Source organism: Lontra canadensis, unplaced genomic scaffold, assembly GCF_010015895.1.
Source record: "Lontra canadensis isolate GAN:19392208 unplaced genomic scaffold, GSC_riverotter_1.0 scaffold55, whole genome shotgun sequence".
NCBI lineage: Eukaryota > Metazoa > Chordata > Mammalia > Carnivora > Mustelidae > Lontra > Lontra canadensis.
In genome coordinates, this window is record NW_022631049.1 from 10,545,287 (window position 1) to 10,564,345 (window position 19,059).

The 19,059-nt window shown below is 48.9% G+C and overlaps 1 protein-coding gene across 3 annotated transcripts; it reads left to right on the forward strand.

Annotated features, from left to right (window-relative positions):
• Positions 1-376: 376 nt before the first annotated feature.
• OTX2 (orthodenticle homeobox 2) lies at positions 377-9,836 on the forward strand. Of its 3 annotated transcripts, none has more exons than XM_032875099.1 (4): positions 377-405; positions 5,002-5,217; positions 6,224-6,399; positions 8,203-9,836. In XM_032875099.1, exons 2-4 carry the CDS (start codon positions 5,121-5,123, stop codon positions 8,821-8,823), a joined length of 894 nt encoding a protein of 297 aa, XP_032730990.1. In that variant the 5' UTR covers positions 377-405; positions 5,002-5,120; the 3' UTR covers positions 8,824-9,836. The 3 variants fall into 3 exon arrangements, with proteins under 3 accessions (XP_032730990.1, XP_032730992.1, XP_032730991.1); XM_032875101.1 differs by having other exon boundaries at positions 6,248-6,399; XM_032875100.1 differs by lacking the exon at positions 377-405 and having other exon boundaries at positions 4,949-5,217.
• The last annotated feature ends 9,223 nt before the right edge of the window (positions 9,837-19,059 follow it).

Sequence of the window (19,059 nt, forward strand, 5' to 3'; positions counted from 1 at the left end):
TTATTATTTTCCCTCTGGCTTAGATGTGTCAATCATTCTCTCCCTGCCATTGGTTGGAGAGTTTGCGTCAAAAAGTTGCCAGAGAGGCGCTTTCTCAGCAAATCTCCCTGAGAGCGGAACCGACCTCAGCTCCAACTCAGCCTCCACTGTTATAAAAAATAAAAATCGCTAGAGCAGCCCTCATCACGTCTACTTTGTATGTATCACAGAGGGGCCCACGCGTGTTTTGAACTCGAGCTACTTTCGTCATTTTCTATTCTTTAAAATATTTTTTCGTTGTTTGGCTTTTTATGGAGGGGTGAAGACTGCAAGCTTTCTAACTCAATGCTCTTGATTTCTTTTAGGATAGCGGGCTATTTGGAATTTTGAAGGATAATTTTTTCTAACTTCCCGTGCGGCTGTAAGGTAAGTGTCCGTCTGTCTTGTCGGCCTGTCTATACCCATGTGCCCCTCTGACCACCATCGCCCCGGTACCTCCAATAGACCGACTGATACACACTTCCGCGAACTTGGAGTTCTGAAGCATGCTGTATTTTAATCCCTCGTAAATTTTTTAGGTGTAGTAACGATCTCTGCGAAAAATGTATGATGTGGAGGTGAGGGCGGGAGTGGGAGGAGGGGAGGCAGCGCGCTCCTGGGGTCGCCGCTTCCGCCAAACGTCGTGGAAACCCTGAGAGGCTAATGTGGGGTGTTTGGGCCGGGTTTTGTTTGTGGTTTTGTTTTATGTCAACGCCCATTTCTCCCTGCTATTTTGCGTTTGGGCCCTCAGATGTGGTTGGGTCATTTGCACTGATCTCAAGGACATTTTCAGAGTCACAGACAAAAAGATGCAGATGTAGCTAGATGGATGGATGATAATAATGATGATAAGACAGGCGTCTTCTAGGGCCGGCGTGCCCCGAGCCCCACTCGCTCTCGGATCTGCGAGTGAGGACGGTCGCAGCTCGAGCCCCCTGCTTGTCCCTAGTGAACGTGAGAGGAAACCCGAGCGGATAACCGAGGAGGCGTGGAGCTGCCGGGAGCTCCTCCGCCCGGCGCTCGCCTCTCTTTTTCCGGTCCCCTTTCCCCAGAGCCAAGAGCAGCTCACCAAGATTCGTTCTCGGCCTCTTGCAATGACCACTAGGTCTCCTTTTCCTTTTTGATCATCACTTTCCTCCCCGCCCCCCAAAATAACCTGGGAGTGCAGTAACTCCCCCATCCCCGGTTGTCGTGGTCCCAGACTCGGGTCGCCAGGCCGTGCGAAAGCAGGAGAGTCGTTTTGCTATGCGATTTAGCCCGGGGTAGTTCCAAGCCCGCCCTGTGCAGCCCTCCGCGAGCACCTGGGGCTGGCAGAATTGTTGGTGAGTGGCCCCTGCTCCGCCCGAGGCCGCGGCGGGGACAGGGCGGGAATCCTTACACTGGGGAAGGCGGCCCCTCCGCGGTTCTGGACCGTGGGCAACGCCAGGGCCTGCGTTCGCGCCCGCGCGCTCCCCTCCCGGACTCGCGGACAACCGGGTGTCGTGTGGCCGGACCCGGCCGGGCCGAGGTCGAGGGGTGCCTTGAGGCTCAGCCTCCGTTCTCGGTCCGCCCAGGGAATACCATCAGGTCTCCGCTTAGCAACCTGCCTCTGCGACGTGTCACGCCGCCAACTCCAAAGAAGTCTTCGTGTTGATGCGTTCAAGTGGCTCTTGAAATCACAGTCCGATTTCAGAACACATTTTTTGAAATCCAAGTCCCCCGTCAGAACTTCACCGCGTTGGCTTTTTCCTCCGTTTCAGACAGAAGTGGGGTGTGGGACAGAAGGCCGAGCTGCGTTGACCCTGGAGTGGTTGGTGGATGACTTGGGGAGGGGACGGGGGGGAAGTCGCTCCTTGAAATCCTCCCCTCCATCCTCGAGCTTCGGGGTCAGGATTTGTCCCGCTCACTTGGGGACTTCTTCCAGGAACCAAAAGTTATTAGCACAGGAGACGAGTTGGAGAGGAAACTCCTCCCCCCAAAGGAAGGTAGACACCCAGACCTCTCCTCAAAGCGCTAACACTGGGGCTTTTTCCTCCCCATAATTAATAGCCAAGGCCAACCCTTTTGGCACGTTTCTTCCTCCCTCCCTCGCGGGTGGCAGCGCTGTTCGATTCCCTGAGGCCAGAAACTTTCACTGGAGTTCGCCTGAGAGGGAGGCCCGCGCCGGCTGTTTCCGCGGTGCCCACATCTCTCCTCATTCTTTCCCTCCTCTCGCTCTTCGCGGTCTTCCGAGCCACAGGCCAGTCGCCAGTCCGCGTAGTTTTGTTTCTTTTCCATCATGCAGAAAATTAATCAGCCCGGACGAGAAGCAGAGCAGAGCACGGCGGCCTGTAATTAAGGGACGTGTGCCCCTCGGATTATCTCGTTAGTTTATCAAGAAAACATTTATTATAATTAATTCTTGGACGAGGTAATTATTATTGAGCGAGGACACAGCAACTGGTAGATGGGCTCCTTGGAAGAAAACACACACACACACACACACACACACACACACACAGGGGGGGAGATGCGGGGGAGGGGGGGAAGAGCGACAGATTGCACGAATTGACCGTTAGATATAAGGCGGCGCGGGCCGGGGCGGGCAGTGGAGCCGGACCTGGGGCGCCAGGACTGCGGGGCTGCCGGGCAGGGACGCCGGACCGAGGCACTCGCGCCCGGAGGTGCGGGCGCCCACCAGCTGCGGGGACTCGCACAGCGACCGTCACCGGCTCCCGTAGGTAGGAGTTCTCCAACGGCCACCTCAGGAGCAATCAGAGTGAAGCTTATATTTTTGAAAGGGTATTTCTGTTTGCCCTTCTGGGCCCGGCTTAGAGAGAAAGGGAAAAAGGTGTTCTTTGGGGGCTTTGGAAGTTAGATGGAAGGGCCCGTGGCCGCTTCTTCGGTGAATGCATACCTAGACCTGCTGCGAAGAGGATTTAGTAGTTTTGTTTGGGGGTACTTTTCTTTTTCTTTTAAAGATGCATACAGTAGTAAATGCAGAGACACTTTATCCCTAAATTTTAGTGATTTTTGCGATGGCATGGGCAAAGGCGCTCCAAGGAGGCCCTTTGCCTGGTGTTTTCTATCCCTTACTGCTGTTTATATTGGAATGTGCCACTTTCTGAATCAGACTTTTCGAACTGGGTGAGAGCTCTACATGTAAGAACAATTCGGTATTTCTCATGTGTGCATGTGCTATGGTTTTAGGTTTTTTCTATAGTACTTCAGAACTTTTCCAACGTATTGTATCAAACACAAGAGAACTCCAGCTTAGAGGCTATTTAGACAAATTAAGTGACTGTATTTTAAAGCAATATTATTTCTACAGCATCTGAATAACTATATCTTGAAAAGAGAGCAGAAAATAGCAAGTCTTTGTTATAGAAGCAACTAAATGTTATTGATGAGACAGTCCAAATTCCTCTGAGAAGGAAGGGTATTTATAAAATTACACTGATTTAGATCTGGGGTAGAAAAGCATGATTTTTGTGCTATGACTTTAAATCAGGAAGAAGTGGCAATAACTGAGTTCATTTGTGGAATTTTGTGTCTTGATTTCTAAAGCAATGTAAATATGAAAATCCAATCCTGAAAACTCAGTAGGACCTTTGTCAAAGTAAGAGGGAACTTCTAATCTTGTATCCGCCATTTTGAAGCAATCTCTCATAGTGTCAAAGTTGCAAAGTAGAGATCCTTGCAGGATAAGTGCCATTTTTTAGGCAAATAAAAGCCAGACTTGAAAACTGCCAGCCCATATTAACATCCATTTTGGATCCCTTTGCTTGGAGCAGTGAGACACTCAGCTGAAGAAAGTAAATAACTTTTCTTTTTCTTCCTTTCTTTTGCCTCTCTGAGCTTTTTCTTATAGGATTGTAGGAAACTTGAAAGGTAGGGAGAAATTCTATTAGTTTCACAACTTTGGGTGTTTGTGTATCTACTTTCTTCAAAACTAAAATGTGCAAAAAGCAGCCGGAATTAACAAGAAACTCTGCTCTAGTTGCTGAGGACCCAAATGCCTGAAAATTTGCCTCCCGCAGGATCTGCAGCCTCCACGACATCAAAATCAACATGGAAGCGGCTTGCACTACAAATGCACACCCTTTCTACTTGCAAATGTGGGGGCCTGTCATTATCTGATTGGTGGGATTCTAACTTCAGAATTTCTAGCAAACCTCGTGCCAATCTTTAAGACTTTTTTTGCAGTATGTTTAAATATTTGATGGGTGTCGATTAAAAGTTAAATACTTGTTTGTTTAGCTTTAGTTCTTTAGACACATAATCAAGGTCCTCCAAAACCTTAATAAATCTGTTACTTACCTCAAAATCTAATTACCCAGACTACTAATTAGGTGAAAATGATTACTGGAAATGACTTCAAATGTGAAGTAATAGCGATTGAGCAGTTTTCTCAAGTTTGTCGATTAGCAAGTTGGTATTTTAGATGTTAAATGCACTGACATTTTAGGTTCACAGCAGTTAAAAGTGGTAAAAAGCTAAGGTAATTAAAATTTGCCTTGGAAAGGCAACAGTCTGGGGAGAGGTAGATTTCTTGAATTGTTTCTTTGTTTCTCACCAATGGGCTTTGTTATCAGCATTATTTATTTAGCCAAAGAGTTCTTTGTCTCTGCAAATGGCCCCAATCAAGTTTTGTTTGAGACAATTAGCTAGTGCCAGCCAATGAGTCCTATGCAAATGTAGGGATAGGAATGCAATGTGTGCATTTGAAGGCGTGGGGTTTTGTTCTTCGGGGAAGGCAGATTGTAATTGCTTTCTTCTGGTACTTTTTTTTTTTTTTTTTAAGTTTGGGGGGGGGGGGGGGAAGACGGGTTTATCTGGTCTCTCTCCATCTCCTCGAGTTCCGGGGCGGGGGGGGGGGGGGGGGGGGGTGGGTTGCAAGTCCTTTAAAAGCCTCTACCTTGCACAGCCCAGGGTTTTTTTTAAGTTAGTGGTGGAACGTGGAAGAGCTGCCGCCTGCGAAGCAGTAAACCAGCACCTCTGTTTGTTTGTTTGCTTTGTCCATAGTTCAACTGCTCCCAACCCACACACCAAGGATCCTGAATCTGTCCACTCTTGGCGAAGCGAGACCTTCTGGCTGGGTCCCTCCGATTTGGGCTGATTTTGCGCCTCCAAACAACCTTAGCATGATGTCTTATCTTAAGCAACCGCCTTACGCTGTCAATGGGCTGAGTCTGACCACTTCGGGCATGGACTTGCTGCACCCTTCAGTGGGCTACCCGGGTAAGTGAGCCTTGTGGCACTCTTGCTCTGCCTTTCCCCACGCCGGCCCCACAGGGATGTGACACCTTTTCTCTCGGAGCACTGAGGCTGATGGTCATGCTGCCCCACTCCAGCTCCAAGCGTGGTGTCCCCAGTGGGTTTTCCTTCTAAGTAGCAGCTCAGAGCCACAGGGCATTTACCGGCCGGAGGGAAGACTAGGGGCTGGAGGGAATAGGTGGATCCCTCAACACTTGCAGAAACTCACAATGCGTTACTCTTCATTGGAGTGCATGGGGGACACACTGCAGTGAGGGGAAGGGGGGATGGAAGGTCACTCCCTCCACCCATATCTCAAAGCCTTATTCTTCAGAAGTGCCCTCTGGAGAAGCTGGGTCTTTCCTCGTAAATTCTCCCCACCACGCCGGGGCTTCCCCTCTGACCCCCAGGCCTTTTGCCTGTAATCCCTAGAGGTCTGATTTACCCTGGATATGGGTGCTTTCCTTTCCAATCAGATCTGGGGGTTTTTGTTTTGTTTTTTTGTTTGTTTTTTTAAATCCTCGTAGAAGTTTTAAATATGCCCCCATTTTAAAGATGGAGGGACAAAGCCCTTGGAGTCTTAAAAAGCCCCATTAATCCAAACTGCGGTCCTCAGGGATTCTCTGACTTCAAGGAATGGATTTTTGTTTGTGTGTTGTGGTTTAGGGGTTCATTTTGAGGGCGGTTTGGATTTTGGCTTTCTTTTATTTCATGTGTTATCTATGGAAAAGCCACTCTGGCTGGAGCAATCTCCAACGTCAGGTGGAGGGAGGGGGATCTCTCCTGGAAGGGGGGGCATGGTGTATGTCTTGCTATCCAGTGTTTGCTGGAGGAGCCGAGGCCAGGGAGGGGGTTGGGGAAAGCACTGATAGGCTCTGGGTTGCATGGCTGGGAGGACGAGGGAAGTGCTGGGACTGGGGGACTGGGGGCTGGGGGAGTCGGAGCACCCGCAGAGACCCCTATACTGAGAAACTGCTCCCCCACCCTAAAGGGCCCTGGGCTTCTTGTCCCGCAGCCACTCCCCGGAAACAGCGCCGGGAGAGGACGACGTTCACCCGGGCGCAGCTAGACGTGCTGGAAGCTCTATTTGCTAAGACCCGGTACCCAGACATCTTCATGCGGGAGGAGGTGGCGCTGAAAATCAACTTGCCCGAGTCCAGGGTGCAGGTAGGGCAGACGTAGATAGAACCATTCTTCCTGACTGTGCCACCCCTCCCCTAAGCACGGTGTATGTTGAGGACCCAGGAGAGTCCCAGGTCTTAAAGAGGACCAAAGGAAGGCTTGAAACTGAGCGCTCCGCTGGAGGCCAGTAAACTCTTCTAAGGCCCCTTCACGTGCCTGATTACACCCCCCCCCAACACCCACCCAATCTTAGAAGCGACAGCCTTCTGGCTGTAAGGTAAGACAATGATTTAGCTGCAGTAATAAAGCACAATTCTAGAGTTCTTGAGTACTCAGCCTGGGGAAGATTTCAAGGACAGCTGCTTAATATTTTAATACTTCCTTTTCCCCATGTGGAAATCCTACCCCATTTTCATCTACTTTTAGGAGTGAAAGAAGCTTAGATACTGGATAGTTCAGTAATTTTACAGGTGAAAGAAATGGAATAAATGACTTGCTCAAGGTCACACACCAGTTGGGTACGGTAAGGCCAGGCTGTGGAAGCCCCTGGTGCTCTTACAAAGAAATTACAAAATAAAAGTGTCTTCTTTAACTTCTTAGGGATTGAACAGAATTTGTTAGCTCTTACCCATTTAGCAGATAAAATATCAATGCAATATCCTCATTGACACCCCCCCACCCCCTTTAACTTGACCTGAGGCTGGAGAGGGAAAGTAATCTCCCAACTTTTCTGAAATGCAAGCACCATATGGAGTTCTCTGTAAAGAAATGTTCAGCCCCTGAACATACACACACATCCACACATCCCCGAGACTCCACTTCAGCTAGGACGTATCAGTGTGAACTGCAAACCAGGAAAAAGACTTTTCAAAGTAAGATGGAAGAAGTTTTAGCATTTGTAAGCTTGAACTCAGGTCTTCACTGAAAGAAAATAAGAGGCTCTGGATGGGTGATAGGCTCAGCCTTGGTGGCCCAGTTAACACACCCATATGTTGACCTCACCCAAGAAGACTGCTAAGGACCTGTTGCTCAGAAAAATACCTGTGGTTCCTCTCAGGAAAGGGTGGTAGTTTCTTTGATAGGCCCCCTCACACACCAAACACTGCTCCTTCATGGCAGAACATGAACGGGGTTGGTAATGAGAGTCTTCAGAGTTGCAGTCAGAGGCTTAAATTAAATTGACAAAGCCAGTGAACATAGTACAGGAAACTGAATCCCGTGTGCTGAAGGCAGAGAAACCAGTGTCAGACTTAAGATGAGCAGAGAAGTCTGTCCTCAAACTCCCAGCAGACTATATACAAGTCATTCCACTTACCATAAAGAGTGCAGCAAATCGTGGCTTTCAGACCTCCTCCTTCAACAGGATCACTTCTTGGAGCTTTCTTTTATGAGTCTTTCAAGGAGAGAGAAAAAGGTAGAGTGTGATTAGCAGTTATTCCCTGGAAGATAGACAATAAACTTTGCGTTTAGGCTGTTCCTGGGCTAGTGACAACAGAATTGTTTTCCCTCAACTCTTTTGTGTTTCCTTCCCAAAGACATAGATATGTTGTATTTCCCCATAAGAGTGTTCCACAGTACCACTGGATTTATGTGTATGTGTGTATTTGAAGTGAAATACAAGATAGGAAAATGAGAAGGAAAATTTTTAGCCATAGGATTTATTATTCTGGGCTAGGAATGAAGTGCTTTTAGACAGAGCTTCCCCATTTTCTTATAATTCCAGGGGTATATATAAAAGTATCATGGGTTTTCAGTGGCAGGACAGATGGTGCGCTTAGCTCATCTGTAATCTGGGAGCCTCTCTCGTCCTTACTGAAACCACCTTAAAGAAATTTCTTCCCTTTCAAGGTGTGGTTTAAGAATCGGAGAGCTAAGTGCCGCCAACAGCAGCAGCAGCAACAGAACGGAGGTCAGAACAAAGTGAGACCTGCAAAAAAGAAGACCTCACCAGCTCGTGAAGTGAGTTCAGAGAGTGGAACAAGTGGCCAGTTCACTCCCCCCTCTAGCACCTCAGTCCCGGCCATTTCCAGCAGCAGTGCTCCCGTGTCTATCTGGAGCCCAGCTTCCATCTCCCCACTGTCAGATCCCTTGTCCACCTCCTCTTCCTGCATGCAGAGGTCTTATCCCATGACCTATACTCAGGCTTCAGGTTATAGTCAAGGATATGCTGGCTCAACTTCCTACTTTGGGGGCATGGACTGTGGATCTTACTTGACCCCAATGCATCACCAGCTTCCTGGACCAGGGGCCACACTCAGCCCCATGGGTACCAATGCAGTCACCAGCCATCTCAATCAGTCCCCAGCTTCTCTTTCCACCCAGGGATACGGAGCTTCCAGCTTGGGTTTTAACTCAACCACTGATTGCTTGGATTATAAGGACCAAACGGCCTCGTGGAAGCTCAACTTCAATGCCGACTGCTTGGACTATAAAGACCAGACGTCCTCATGGAAATTCCAGGTTTTGTGAAGATCTGTAGAACCTCTTTGTGGGTGATTTTTAAATACACTGGGCTGGACATTCCAGTTTTAGCCAGGCATTGGTTAAAAGAGTTAGATGGGATGATGCTCAGACTCCTCTTCTGATCAATGTTCCGGGAGGCATAGAAGGAGAAATGAAGGGCCTTAGAAGGGCCTACCAACCAGCAACCGGAAATGGACAGACCAGTCTACTTCAGATCCTGTCATAGTTTTAGATCATTGGTTTTCCTGATTTGCAAAGTGATCAAAAGCATTCTAGCCACGTGCAACCAAACACCACCAAAAAGAAACGAAACTAAATTGTGAGGGAAAGGAAGGCAGGACATAGCCTTCTTAAGCAGAGGTGTTCCAGTGTTTTAGCCAATCCGTGGTTGATACTTAGGAATGGCCAGTGTCTCAAGCTCACTCACGTTTCATGACCAACTGGTAGTTGGCACTGAAAAACTTTTCAGGGCTGTGTGAATTGTGCGACTGATTGTCCTAGATGCACTACTTTATTTAAAAATAATGTTCATAAGGAGTCAATATGTAGTTTAAGCGACAATCGGTGTGTGTCTTATATAAATGGTACATCTGTGGTTTTTAATCTGTGCTAGACTTCAAAACTGTGATCTCCTGTTATTGTATGCAACCTTGAACTCCACCTCCGCAGGGGTTCTTCCGTGATTAAATAGGTTATAATTATAAGCAAATGCAGAGCAACTGAGTACTTATCAAAAAGATTACCTTTGGCTGGAGGTGAGCTGCACTGAAACTTATAACAAAAATGTCTCTGGACAAGGAGAGTGAGAGAAGAGAAACAAAAGGACACTAATTCATCTGTAATTTACTGTTGGTAAGCCTAGCAGTAAAGAGACATTGGTCAATTGCTCTGACCCTGATGAATTTATAAACTGAGATCATTGTCGTTTATGCTTGCAGATGTTAACTGGAAAAGTTATATATGCATAAACCTTTTCTTCCTGGATTTGGCAGATATGTATAATTATATTAAAATGGTTCTAGCACAACACTGGGTCCAGTTTAATTTTATACCACTATTTATGGATGAGAAGCCCACATTCAGCCTCTCCTTCCCCAAACGAATTTACCTCCGAGAGGAAATTAGCAAACTTTATTTAAAAAGCATTTTTGGTGTTATCTGTGGATGAATTAGGTATGAGTGACTGTGGTATCTAAACTTCTTGAGATTTCCATCAGTACTGCTCTGAAATAGAACATAGAGAGCCTAATAGTCATTAGGATCTTGCTCTCCTTGCTTTTCCCTCCCGGCTGCATACCATAACGATTTCTTGGGCACTTTACTAATAGGTTTTAACATAGATCAATTTTTTTTTTTTTTTAAGTGAGAAGGGAAGAACTGTAGTACTTCAGAGAAAATGAGAATGACAAGAATTCCTTGTTTTTACTCTCTCATTTGATGAAGGGGATTTCTTTTTTTTAACTTTCAAAAAAATCTGAGGTAAACATGAGGGAATGTAATCAGAATCTGAAAGCAATTCAGGCAGAAATGATTTCTGAACAAAAGAGTTTCAGAAAAGTTTTAAAACCTATAATTTCAGTAGTTGAACATAAGGCATCCTGGTCAGTTTTGTTTTTGTTTTGTTTAAAGAAAGTGCAGAGGGGGTGGAGGGGAAGGTCTGTTTTCAGTTCTACCTGCATTTGGTATACCAATCATCAGAAAAGGCAAATGAGCCAATGGTCACCGTGCTCCTCAGGTAAAAGCAAATATTTAATTCCATTTTAAGCTCTATGCTCTTGAGTTTGACCAGAATTAAATGACTCTTGATTGTAACTTTTTAAATGAACTTTAGCAGTTGCAACCATTTTGTTTTCTGGCTTATTTTTCTGTCCCTGGCTGTGCATGCTCTCTTGACCCTACATCATCTTGCCTAATAAGTAAATTGGTTTTGTTTTACTGCTGAAGGAAATGCAGTAGTTTACAACCAGCAACTGACTTGATGGCAAGATTTTCCCGTACCAACTGAGAACGGTCCTCCTACAGTAGTCTACACCAAAGGGAAACTGAAGCCCCAGAGAGACTCTTTGTTTTACCATGTTCATCTTCTGGGGCTCATGCTCCCCCAGCTTTTCTCAAGCAACAGTAAAGCAGATACAAAGTAATTTCTCACACTGCTTTCAGTTTTCAGAATGCCCCACAAAGGATCAGTAAAGACACCCCCCCCCCTTCGTTAAATATAATGACAAACATGGCACTGCTCAGCAAATAATGCAGTTTGGTTTCTCTCCCGATGCTATAAAAACGGAGGTCAGAAAAAGGCGTTGAGGACCCTCTGAAACTAATTTTTCCATCACCTTTGCACAACTTCGCTTAACAGACCACGGAGTTAAATCCCTTTGAATTGACGGGAAAGTAGAAATGAATTCTCCCTGACCGCAGGCAACAGAGGGAGGGGAAGGGGGGCGGGGAAGCTAGCGCTGGCTTAAAGACGTCCAGATCACCACTCCTGGTCCAGACCCGGTTTAATAAAAGTTAAGCCCGGTCTTTAGGTACTTGTACTGAAATGACGTCACCCTCCGAAGGCGTCAGGGAGCGACTTCAGCTGCATTTGGCAATTAAGGAATGACCTGAACCGGCAACAGAATCTTCCCTTGGGGGGACGGAGGTCAGGTGGGGTAGGCTGACTCACAAAGATCTGTTGGCCCAAACCTTTATCTTAACGCACCAAGATTCTTGCTCCTGTTATTTCACCTTGGGAATGTTTCTAAGTTTCACAGATAAGAGAAATTCAATCAAGTCAAGTTCGGCTATCGAAATGTACGAGTTTTAGATAATGGTCAGTTTCCTTAACTGCGCTCCCACTCGGTTCCCTTAATCGCACCTTTTCTCCGTGTGTCCCCACTCTGAGTGCGGCACCGCCTGGACGCGAGAGGCGGAGGACCCCGGGAGGCCCCGGGCGGGACTGCGGGAACTGAGCGCCAAGGTGTGGGCAGTGGTGGCGCAGGAGAGCGGCTCGGGCTCTCTGCCGAATCCACGGCGATCTTTCAGAGCGGTATTTTTCCAAATCTCGCCTGCCCGTCGGAGTTAGCCGGGAAAAGTACTCGCATCCCTGACCTCCCTGACCGGGAGGCCGAGTTGGGACAGAGGCCCAAGTCAGTTCTCCAGGCTGATGTCAGCCATCCCCCGACCCCACTCGTGGCCTTGCGGGCCTGGCTGGGGCGACAGGGAGACTCTCCCTCCCTCCCGCTGGTCTGCCTCGGGCTCGGGTCTGAACCCAGGACCTCCGCGGAGCCGCGGCCCGCCCCACCCGGCCTGGTCTTCAGGCCTCGCGGGATCCCGCCGCGCGGGCAGGGCTGAGGCGCCGCTACGGGTCCTGCGCGCTGCCAGCGGGGAGAGCGCGGCCTCCTCGAGCCCCTTAGTCTGGCTTCAGGGTCAGCCGCGGGCGTGGGGGGGAGCCCAGAGCCGGGCTGACATCGCGGCCGGCCGAGTCTGGGGGGGTGGGGGACAAGTGTGTGTGTGGTCTGGCCGGGAGGCGAGCTCCCTGGCTGGAGAGAACGAATGCCGAGGCCCAAGGAAAGCAGGGTCCGGGAGAGGGGGCCAGGACGCCGAAAGCGGGCCTGGAGGGGCCTACGGCCTCTGGCTTTCCTCGTCTCCCGGGAGGAAGCGCCGCAGACGGCTGGGTCTCCTCCCAGCAGCGAGGGGGAGGCCTCCGCCTCCGCCACAGCGGGGGCTCCCGCCGCAGGGCAGCCGTGGCGCCGACAGGGAGTCCAGCTGGGCCTGCCTAGGGCCCTCGGAGGTCTCCCAGGAAAGCCAGGTGCTTTAGCGGGTCTGGGTAAGTTGTGTTTGGGTGTTCCGCCCTCCCTTGGGGTCCCTGGCTCTGAGCTGAGGCTTTCAGAAGCGGCCCTCATACCTTTGACTCAAGTTTTTTCTTCTACGCCCTCTACATTTCGTTTTTTAACCGAGTGCCCGGTCTTTTCCTTTTTGGACAAGGGCGCAGCACTCCACCGCCCCAAAGCTGGAGGCCGGATTTGGAATGGGGAAGCGGTGCCTTCCGTGTCCTGGACAGCGCCAGGCAGCCCATTCCGGCTACCTGCAGGGCGGGGTCCGCAGTCTGTGCCCTCCCCCACTTAACCAGAAGTGGGGGGTGATCGGGTAGCCAGACCCGGCATGCACAACACAAGTTTGAACCCGCTTCTAACACCCGGTGAAAACCTCGGTGTTGTTACCCCGACAAAGCTGTAACCCAAAACCAGGCGTGCCAGTGTTAGGTAGTGGTTTACTGCATACAGAGACATGTTTTAATCATGCAAAAGAGAAAAACAAAGGAGTCAGGCAAGAGTCAGGCGCATCTCACACAAACGGAAGCTGACTTCGTACAAAACAACCAATATGGAAAGACCGCAGGGTCGGGCTCTCAGCCACGACCTCAGCCGGCTTCCTGTCTTCCTTCGAGACCTTTAGAAAGGACAGCTCTTCCCTTTCCTACCACAAAAGCGTCCAATCACCAGTCAACGCATCTGCATGCCCAGATCTGTGCCCAGTGCCTTCAACACACCTCTGTTTTTCTCGGCTAAACTGGCAGCGTCCTGTAAGCACAGCTCACCCTCATAAAACCTGGTTCCCCAGCTGCCCCATTTGAGCCCTTGGGTTAGGACAACAGGAAAGACAGGGAGACCCTGGGATGGAGAGAGCAAAACACCAAACAAAACCCACCCCGATGTCTTTCAGTATTAGGCTCTGAAACTGCACAGATTATGGGATTTGTCTCGGACGGAATTAACATTACATGTGAAACCATAGTGCTCTGGTGTATTGAGACACATTGTATAGGATTGCTTGGAGCATCTCTTCCTAACTGCCTGTTAATAGCAATACGAGGCCTTGAAATCATACCTGTTTTTGTTTTTAACCTGATTAAGACAAAATGTAGGCACTATTTGGAAAGGGCAGTTTTTCTGATGTAGGCAATTTGAAGGAAATAGAACCCAATGGGAGAGCTGGAGGAAGCTTCTGTATGCAGAAGTGGCCAAAGAGGAGAAGTAAGCAGGCAAGCCTTTGAAAGCCCTTCTACTATGCAGCAGCTCCCAAAAGCAATGCAGGCTTCCCACCCCTCACCCCCACCCCACCCCCACTCTAAAGGGAATCAGACTTCCTCTTTTGCAAGCAGTGCGTTTTATATTTAAAAATCAACCTGCTGCCGACTGCAAACAAACAATAAGCAAAATCAAATAAAGGAGCCCTACCAAATCCAACCCATTTGGTCAAAGATAACTGCGGGGGCCAGAGAGGCCAGGCTGTTATGGTGGGGCGCGGGAGGGTCGACTTCGAATTTTGTTTTTCTCCTAAAGGGAAAGTCGAACAGCATGAGGTCTATGACTCACTTTTATTCCTTAATCTCCCCCACTCTACCTTCAGTTCTTAGTGGAAGGAAACCTGGTATTTGGGGTGGAGAAAAACAACAACAAAGAAAACAAAAAAGAATCCCACAGCAAATATAATGGTAAACAGCCAAAGTTTGAACTGACTTCTGTTTCAGCAGCACAAGGAAAAAAACTGTCCAAGAATCAGAATCCTCTGCCACCCTGTCCCAGTATCCTTGTCTTCCTTTGCCTACTGTGGTGATGGGAAGGGGGCCTCCGGATTAAGGGTTTCTTAGTCTACTTGACATCACTAAGAGACACTCCAGCCCAAGGTGTCTTTAAGAATAAGATGCCAGTTTCTAGCATTGCTGATTTTTACCCCCTTGAACTGCCTGCGCTCTGCAGCGGGGTCTGCCGCCCTCCACCCTAAGTTCCCCAGGTAAAGGCCTGAAAGCGCCCCCTTAGAGTCGGGTTTTCGGTGACGGCTCTCCCTTAGGCCCTGCTCCCAATCTCCCAACTGGAATCTCCAGGGACCTGAGGCTACACTGAGACCCGAAAAACCACTCATCCCAGCCTCTAGTTGTTAAAATCTGTTCCGAGAACCAATAGTCACATTTTAGGCTCATGGGTCATTAATAAAAATCTCCTTAACATTCAAATGGCTCTAAAACGCGTTGATGGCGGATTACTGGGGCCTAATGGACGTCGTGTGTGACAACATGGTCCCTGAATAGCGATGCTCTGGAGTGGGTGTCTGACCACAGCTCCTTGATTATCAGCTTACAGCCAAACCACATTTTAGCTGCGACGCTCTTAAGAAGAGGCGTACTTCCCGACAGCGGAGCGGGAGACTTCGGTGTTCTTCATTTAACCGGATTTAACAAACGCGAGGACTTTGGGAAAGGGGAGGGGAAAGCTTGCCCGTAGGCATAAGGTCCCCTCCAGACGTAAGAGGGGCGGGTCGCCGGCCACTGCCCCTCCTCCCTGCTCTTAATGGAGCGCAGCCAGAAAGGCGGCGGCCGGGGTCGGCGGGGGCCCGCGCCAGGGACGTCCGCGTTGCCCTAAGTCCCGGGCTGCCCCGCGGGACTCCCGCGCTCCTCCGCCTGGGCGCAGAGCCCCCGAGGCCGCTGCGGGCGCGCCCCGACCAGGCCCGCCGAATCTGGAGCGCGCGCGGGGCGCTCCTGTCGCCGGCGCGGAAGCCTTCGGGCCTGGCCGCTCGCAGTCGACGGCGCTGAGGACGCCCTGGCAGCGGCCGTGCCAGCAGGGCCCGAGCGGGTTCCCGGGCTTCCTGGAAAAGTGGGGCAGGCGCACCGCACCGGGTCCCCCGCCTCCACCCCTCCCCCTCCCTCCGCAAACTAAGCGGAGGGTGCGGAAGGCTGGGCTTCCGCAGCCCCAGCGGCGCCCCCGGCTGAGTTTCCTCGGGGAAGAGAGGGAGTGCGGGGGACCCGGGCAGTGACTCCAGGGGCGAGAGGAGAGTCGGGCCGGCCGCGGGGCACCGCGAGACCACCCCCGTCCCATGCCGTACCTCCGACAGCAGCGGGCCTCGAACCCGCGTTGCCCCGCGCGCTGCTCACCGCCGAACGAGGCCGAGTGGCCAGGTCCCCTGTGGAGGCTGAGGCGAAGGCTCGGGCCCCAGGCACCGTGTCGCGGCTCTCGGAAGCGGGGGGTTCTGGGGGGGCATAGTCCGCGTGGTCCTCCGACCGCCGGGGTGGTGCGTGGGAGTGTCGCGAAGCGGGAGGTCACAACGCGGCTGGGTCCCGGCCGACGTGGGCGCCCTTCTTGCCACACGCCCACCGCTGCCCCACTCCGGGCCAGCCCCGAGGCCCACACTTCCTCCTCCCAGCTCTTTGCGGCAGAGAGACGCGGGAACCAGACAACTTGTCCTTAGAGCTGTATTAACCCTGCTTCCCGGGCCGGGCCTGGGCTTGGATCCCAGAGCCGAGGGTTTGGGCCCGGGAGGTGTCACCCGGGTCCTCGAGGCCAGGCGCCCACCCACGCCTCGAGGCCTGGGCGCTGCCTGCCTACGGCTTCCAGTTCGTGCCCAGTGCCCGAGCACGCTGGGAACACTGGTTATCGGGTGAATACCGAGTTGAGTTAGAACACCAAAGGTGCGAGTATAAAGCTTTCCTGAGTCCCTCTCGCCCACTGACCCATGCAAGTTTGATAACCTTGGAGTTATGTTCTGTTTGAAATTTCCAGCCGTTCATTCTTAATATCTATGACATTACTAAGGGATTTTTTTTATGGGGGACAGATATTTTGGAGATTCTACACACACACACATATCCAAAAATGAAATTAGGTAATTTTGGAATGAAAAATCATATTAATATCATACATTTTAAATTGAATCAAGTCTCTAATTGAGATGCCTTTTTCAATAGCTCTTCTTGCTGATTAAGTTGGTTCTATTTTTAATTTTAGTCCAAGTTGGCCACTTTGAAGCTTTAGAAGGCTAACAAGAACTCAGTTTTTTTGTTATCATCTTTACTAAAAAGCATAGCCTTTATCTGCTCTTAAAATTGGCCATGGTCTTCTGATCTTGAGATGGAGAAGTGGAGAACTTGGTACAAACACACATTCTCCCTTTTCAAGAACAAATACTTGAGTTGATTAAACCAATAATCTTGATTCCTGGCCATTTTAAATGAGTGCATTGCTTTCTCTTTTCCTTTCTTTTCCTCCCTTTTCCCCTTGATATGTATAGCTAAAGGTATGGAGTGTATAATACACGCTTTTATTAAGAGATGCCTGAGCTGATATCCTTTTCAGGAATTCAGTTTTTTCCCTAAGATTTTATTTGTTTGACATGGTGGGGAGGGAAGAGTGCAAGCAGGGGAAGAGGCAGAGGCAGAGAGAGAAGCAGGCTCCCCGCTGAGCAGGGAGACTGATGCAGGGCTGGATCCCAGGACCCTGAGATCATGACCTGAGCCATGATCATGATGATTAACTGACTGAGCCACCCAGGTGCCCCTTTTTCAAGAATTCTTAACTGTGGTTCAAACTTTCCTTTGGAAATGGTTGTCTATGGATGGATTTTAGAGTAATTGAGGATAAATTCCCTCAATTGTATAGAAAAAAATTTTTTTTTTACTTTGTTCAGTCTAACGTGGGGGGGTGGGCAGAACATCTATAGCTTTCAATAAATTCACAAAAAAGGCTGTAACCACCTCACATTAAGAGATGTTGGTTTTTATGGTTCATAGCTTGTGAATCAAGGGTGAACTTGGAGATGAAAACCTATAGTGCTCCCTAAAAGTTGGACAAGATGGCAGCCAGTGATATTTAGATCTACCCCTAACTTTTTGAAACCTTGATTTTTTTTAACAAAATAATATAAAAAGTCCATTTTATTTGTATATCTTATCGAGTTAGGCCTGTTTATGTTCATGAGGCTGTTTCACACATTGTAAAATGAAGTAAATAAGACTTTATTTTAGTATCATCTACACATGAAATGTAAAGTAGCAAATTTAAGCAAATATTTTAATGATTCAAACCAAAAAGCGCCTTTAACCAAAATCAAAACAATCAACAATAATAACAACGAAATATTACCTGGCCCTGATTTAAAACTTGAGAAAATTTAGTGTGAATGGATCTCTCCTTCTTTTTGTGCACATTCATATATTTAGAAACCATGCCTGGGTTCCCCAATTTTTCTGTTAAAATGTTTTGCATTTTCCTTAAAGTTTAACGATTGTGAGAGATGGATGAAATGATAGATTGGGGCGGGGGGGCGGGGACCCTCTGATGAATCAGAAGGAGGGCATGACGCTAACATCCAGGTACGGAATTCAAGGGCAGATGGTATAGTCACCTGTAGGGGACCCAGGGTAGAATTTAAATTAAATACTCAGAGGCCTGTCTTCAGAATCGCAAATCTAGCCCATTTCCGGCTCCCCCCAACTACCCAGCTTACTTCCAACCTTGTCTGAGAGGATATCTTCCATTAGTGCAAGAGGAAGCATAATCTACGGGTTTATTTAGCATTTGATCTTTGCACAGAAGGTTCCATTTAGAGTAACCATTGCAGCTAAGATTTGGATCTGGTGCCTAAAATAGCCTGAACCCAGCGACCTCAGGCAAGTAGACACAAGATACTAGCAATTTATTTCATATCAGCTCCCAAGCCATCACCAGATGATAACAACCCTTGGACACCGTTAATCTCTGCTTGACTCAAACTGGTGACCACAAGGTGAAAGACAGGGCGTTATCTCTGAGCCATTCATGTGGCCTTCCACAGATTGCCAGTTGGGCCAACACAATTGAAGCCTCTTCTCCAGTGGTTACTTTAAAATTTCATATCCAAAGTCTTTGGTCTTTGTTGGACTGGAAGGTAGGAGGGCTTTATCAAGGAAAATGCCCGAGGGCCAAGATGTGGGAGCTTAGACTCCAATACAAATTAGAAAGGTTGAAAAGGTAACTGTGGGTTTTCCCTGCCCAATAAACTTTAAACAACATCGCTGTGACTATGACTAGAAAAAGCCTCTGGAAATGAGTGTTTTTTGCCGAACAGTAGAGAGAAAATGCATATTTAAAAATAAAAGGCAAAGTACTACCTAGAATTGGTTTTATTGTTTTTGAAAATGGCTTGATTTTTGCAATCTGGAAGGTCATTTCTGATCACCTAATAAGTCATTCGATATCATTTCAGGGCTAGAAGGAGCAGTACAAATTGGGGAGGGGGGGAAACAGCGGAGAATAAAGGAGAGGGATGTCCTGGTGAAGGAAAGCTGTCCTATGTGCTGGTGCCCAGAGGAAAGCCAGGCTACGGGACCTGCAGGGCAATACCTAACTATTTGCACTTTTTAAATATGTAGAGGGAACAGTTTAAGCTTCATATCCCTGGGTACTCAGCTCTAGCCTGAAACCATTGAAATGTGCCTTTACTGCTTGG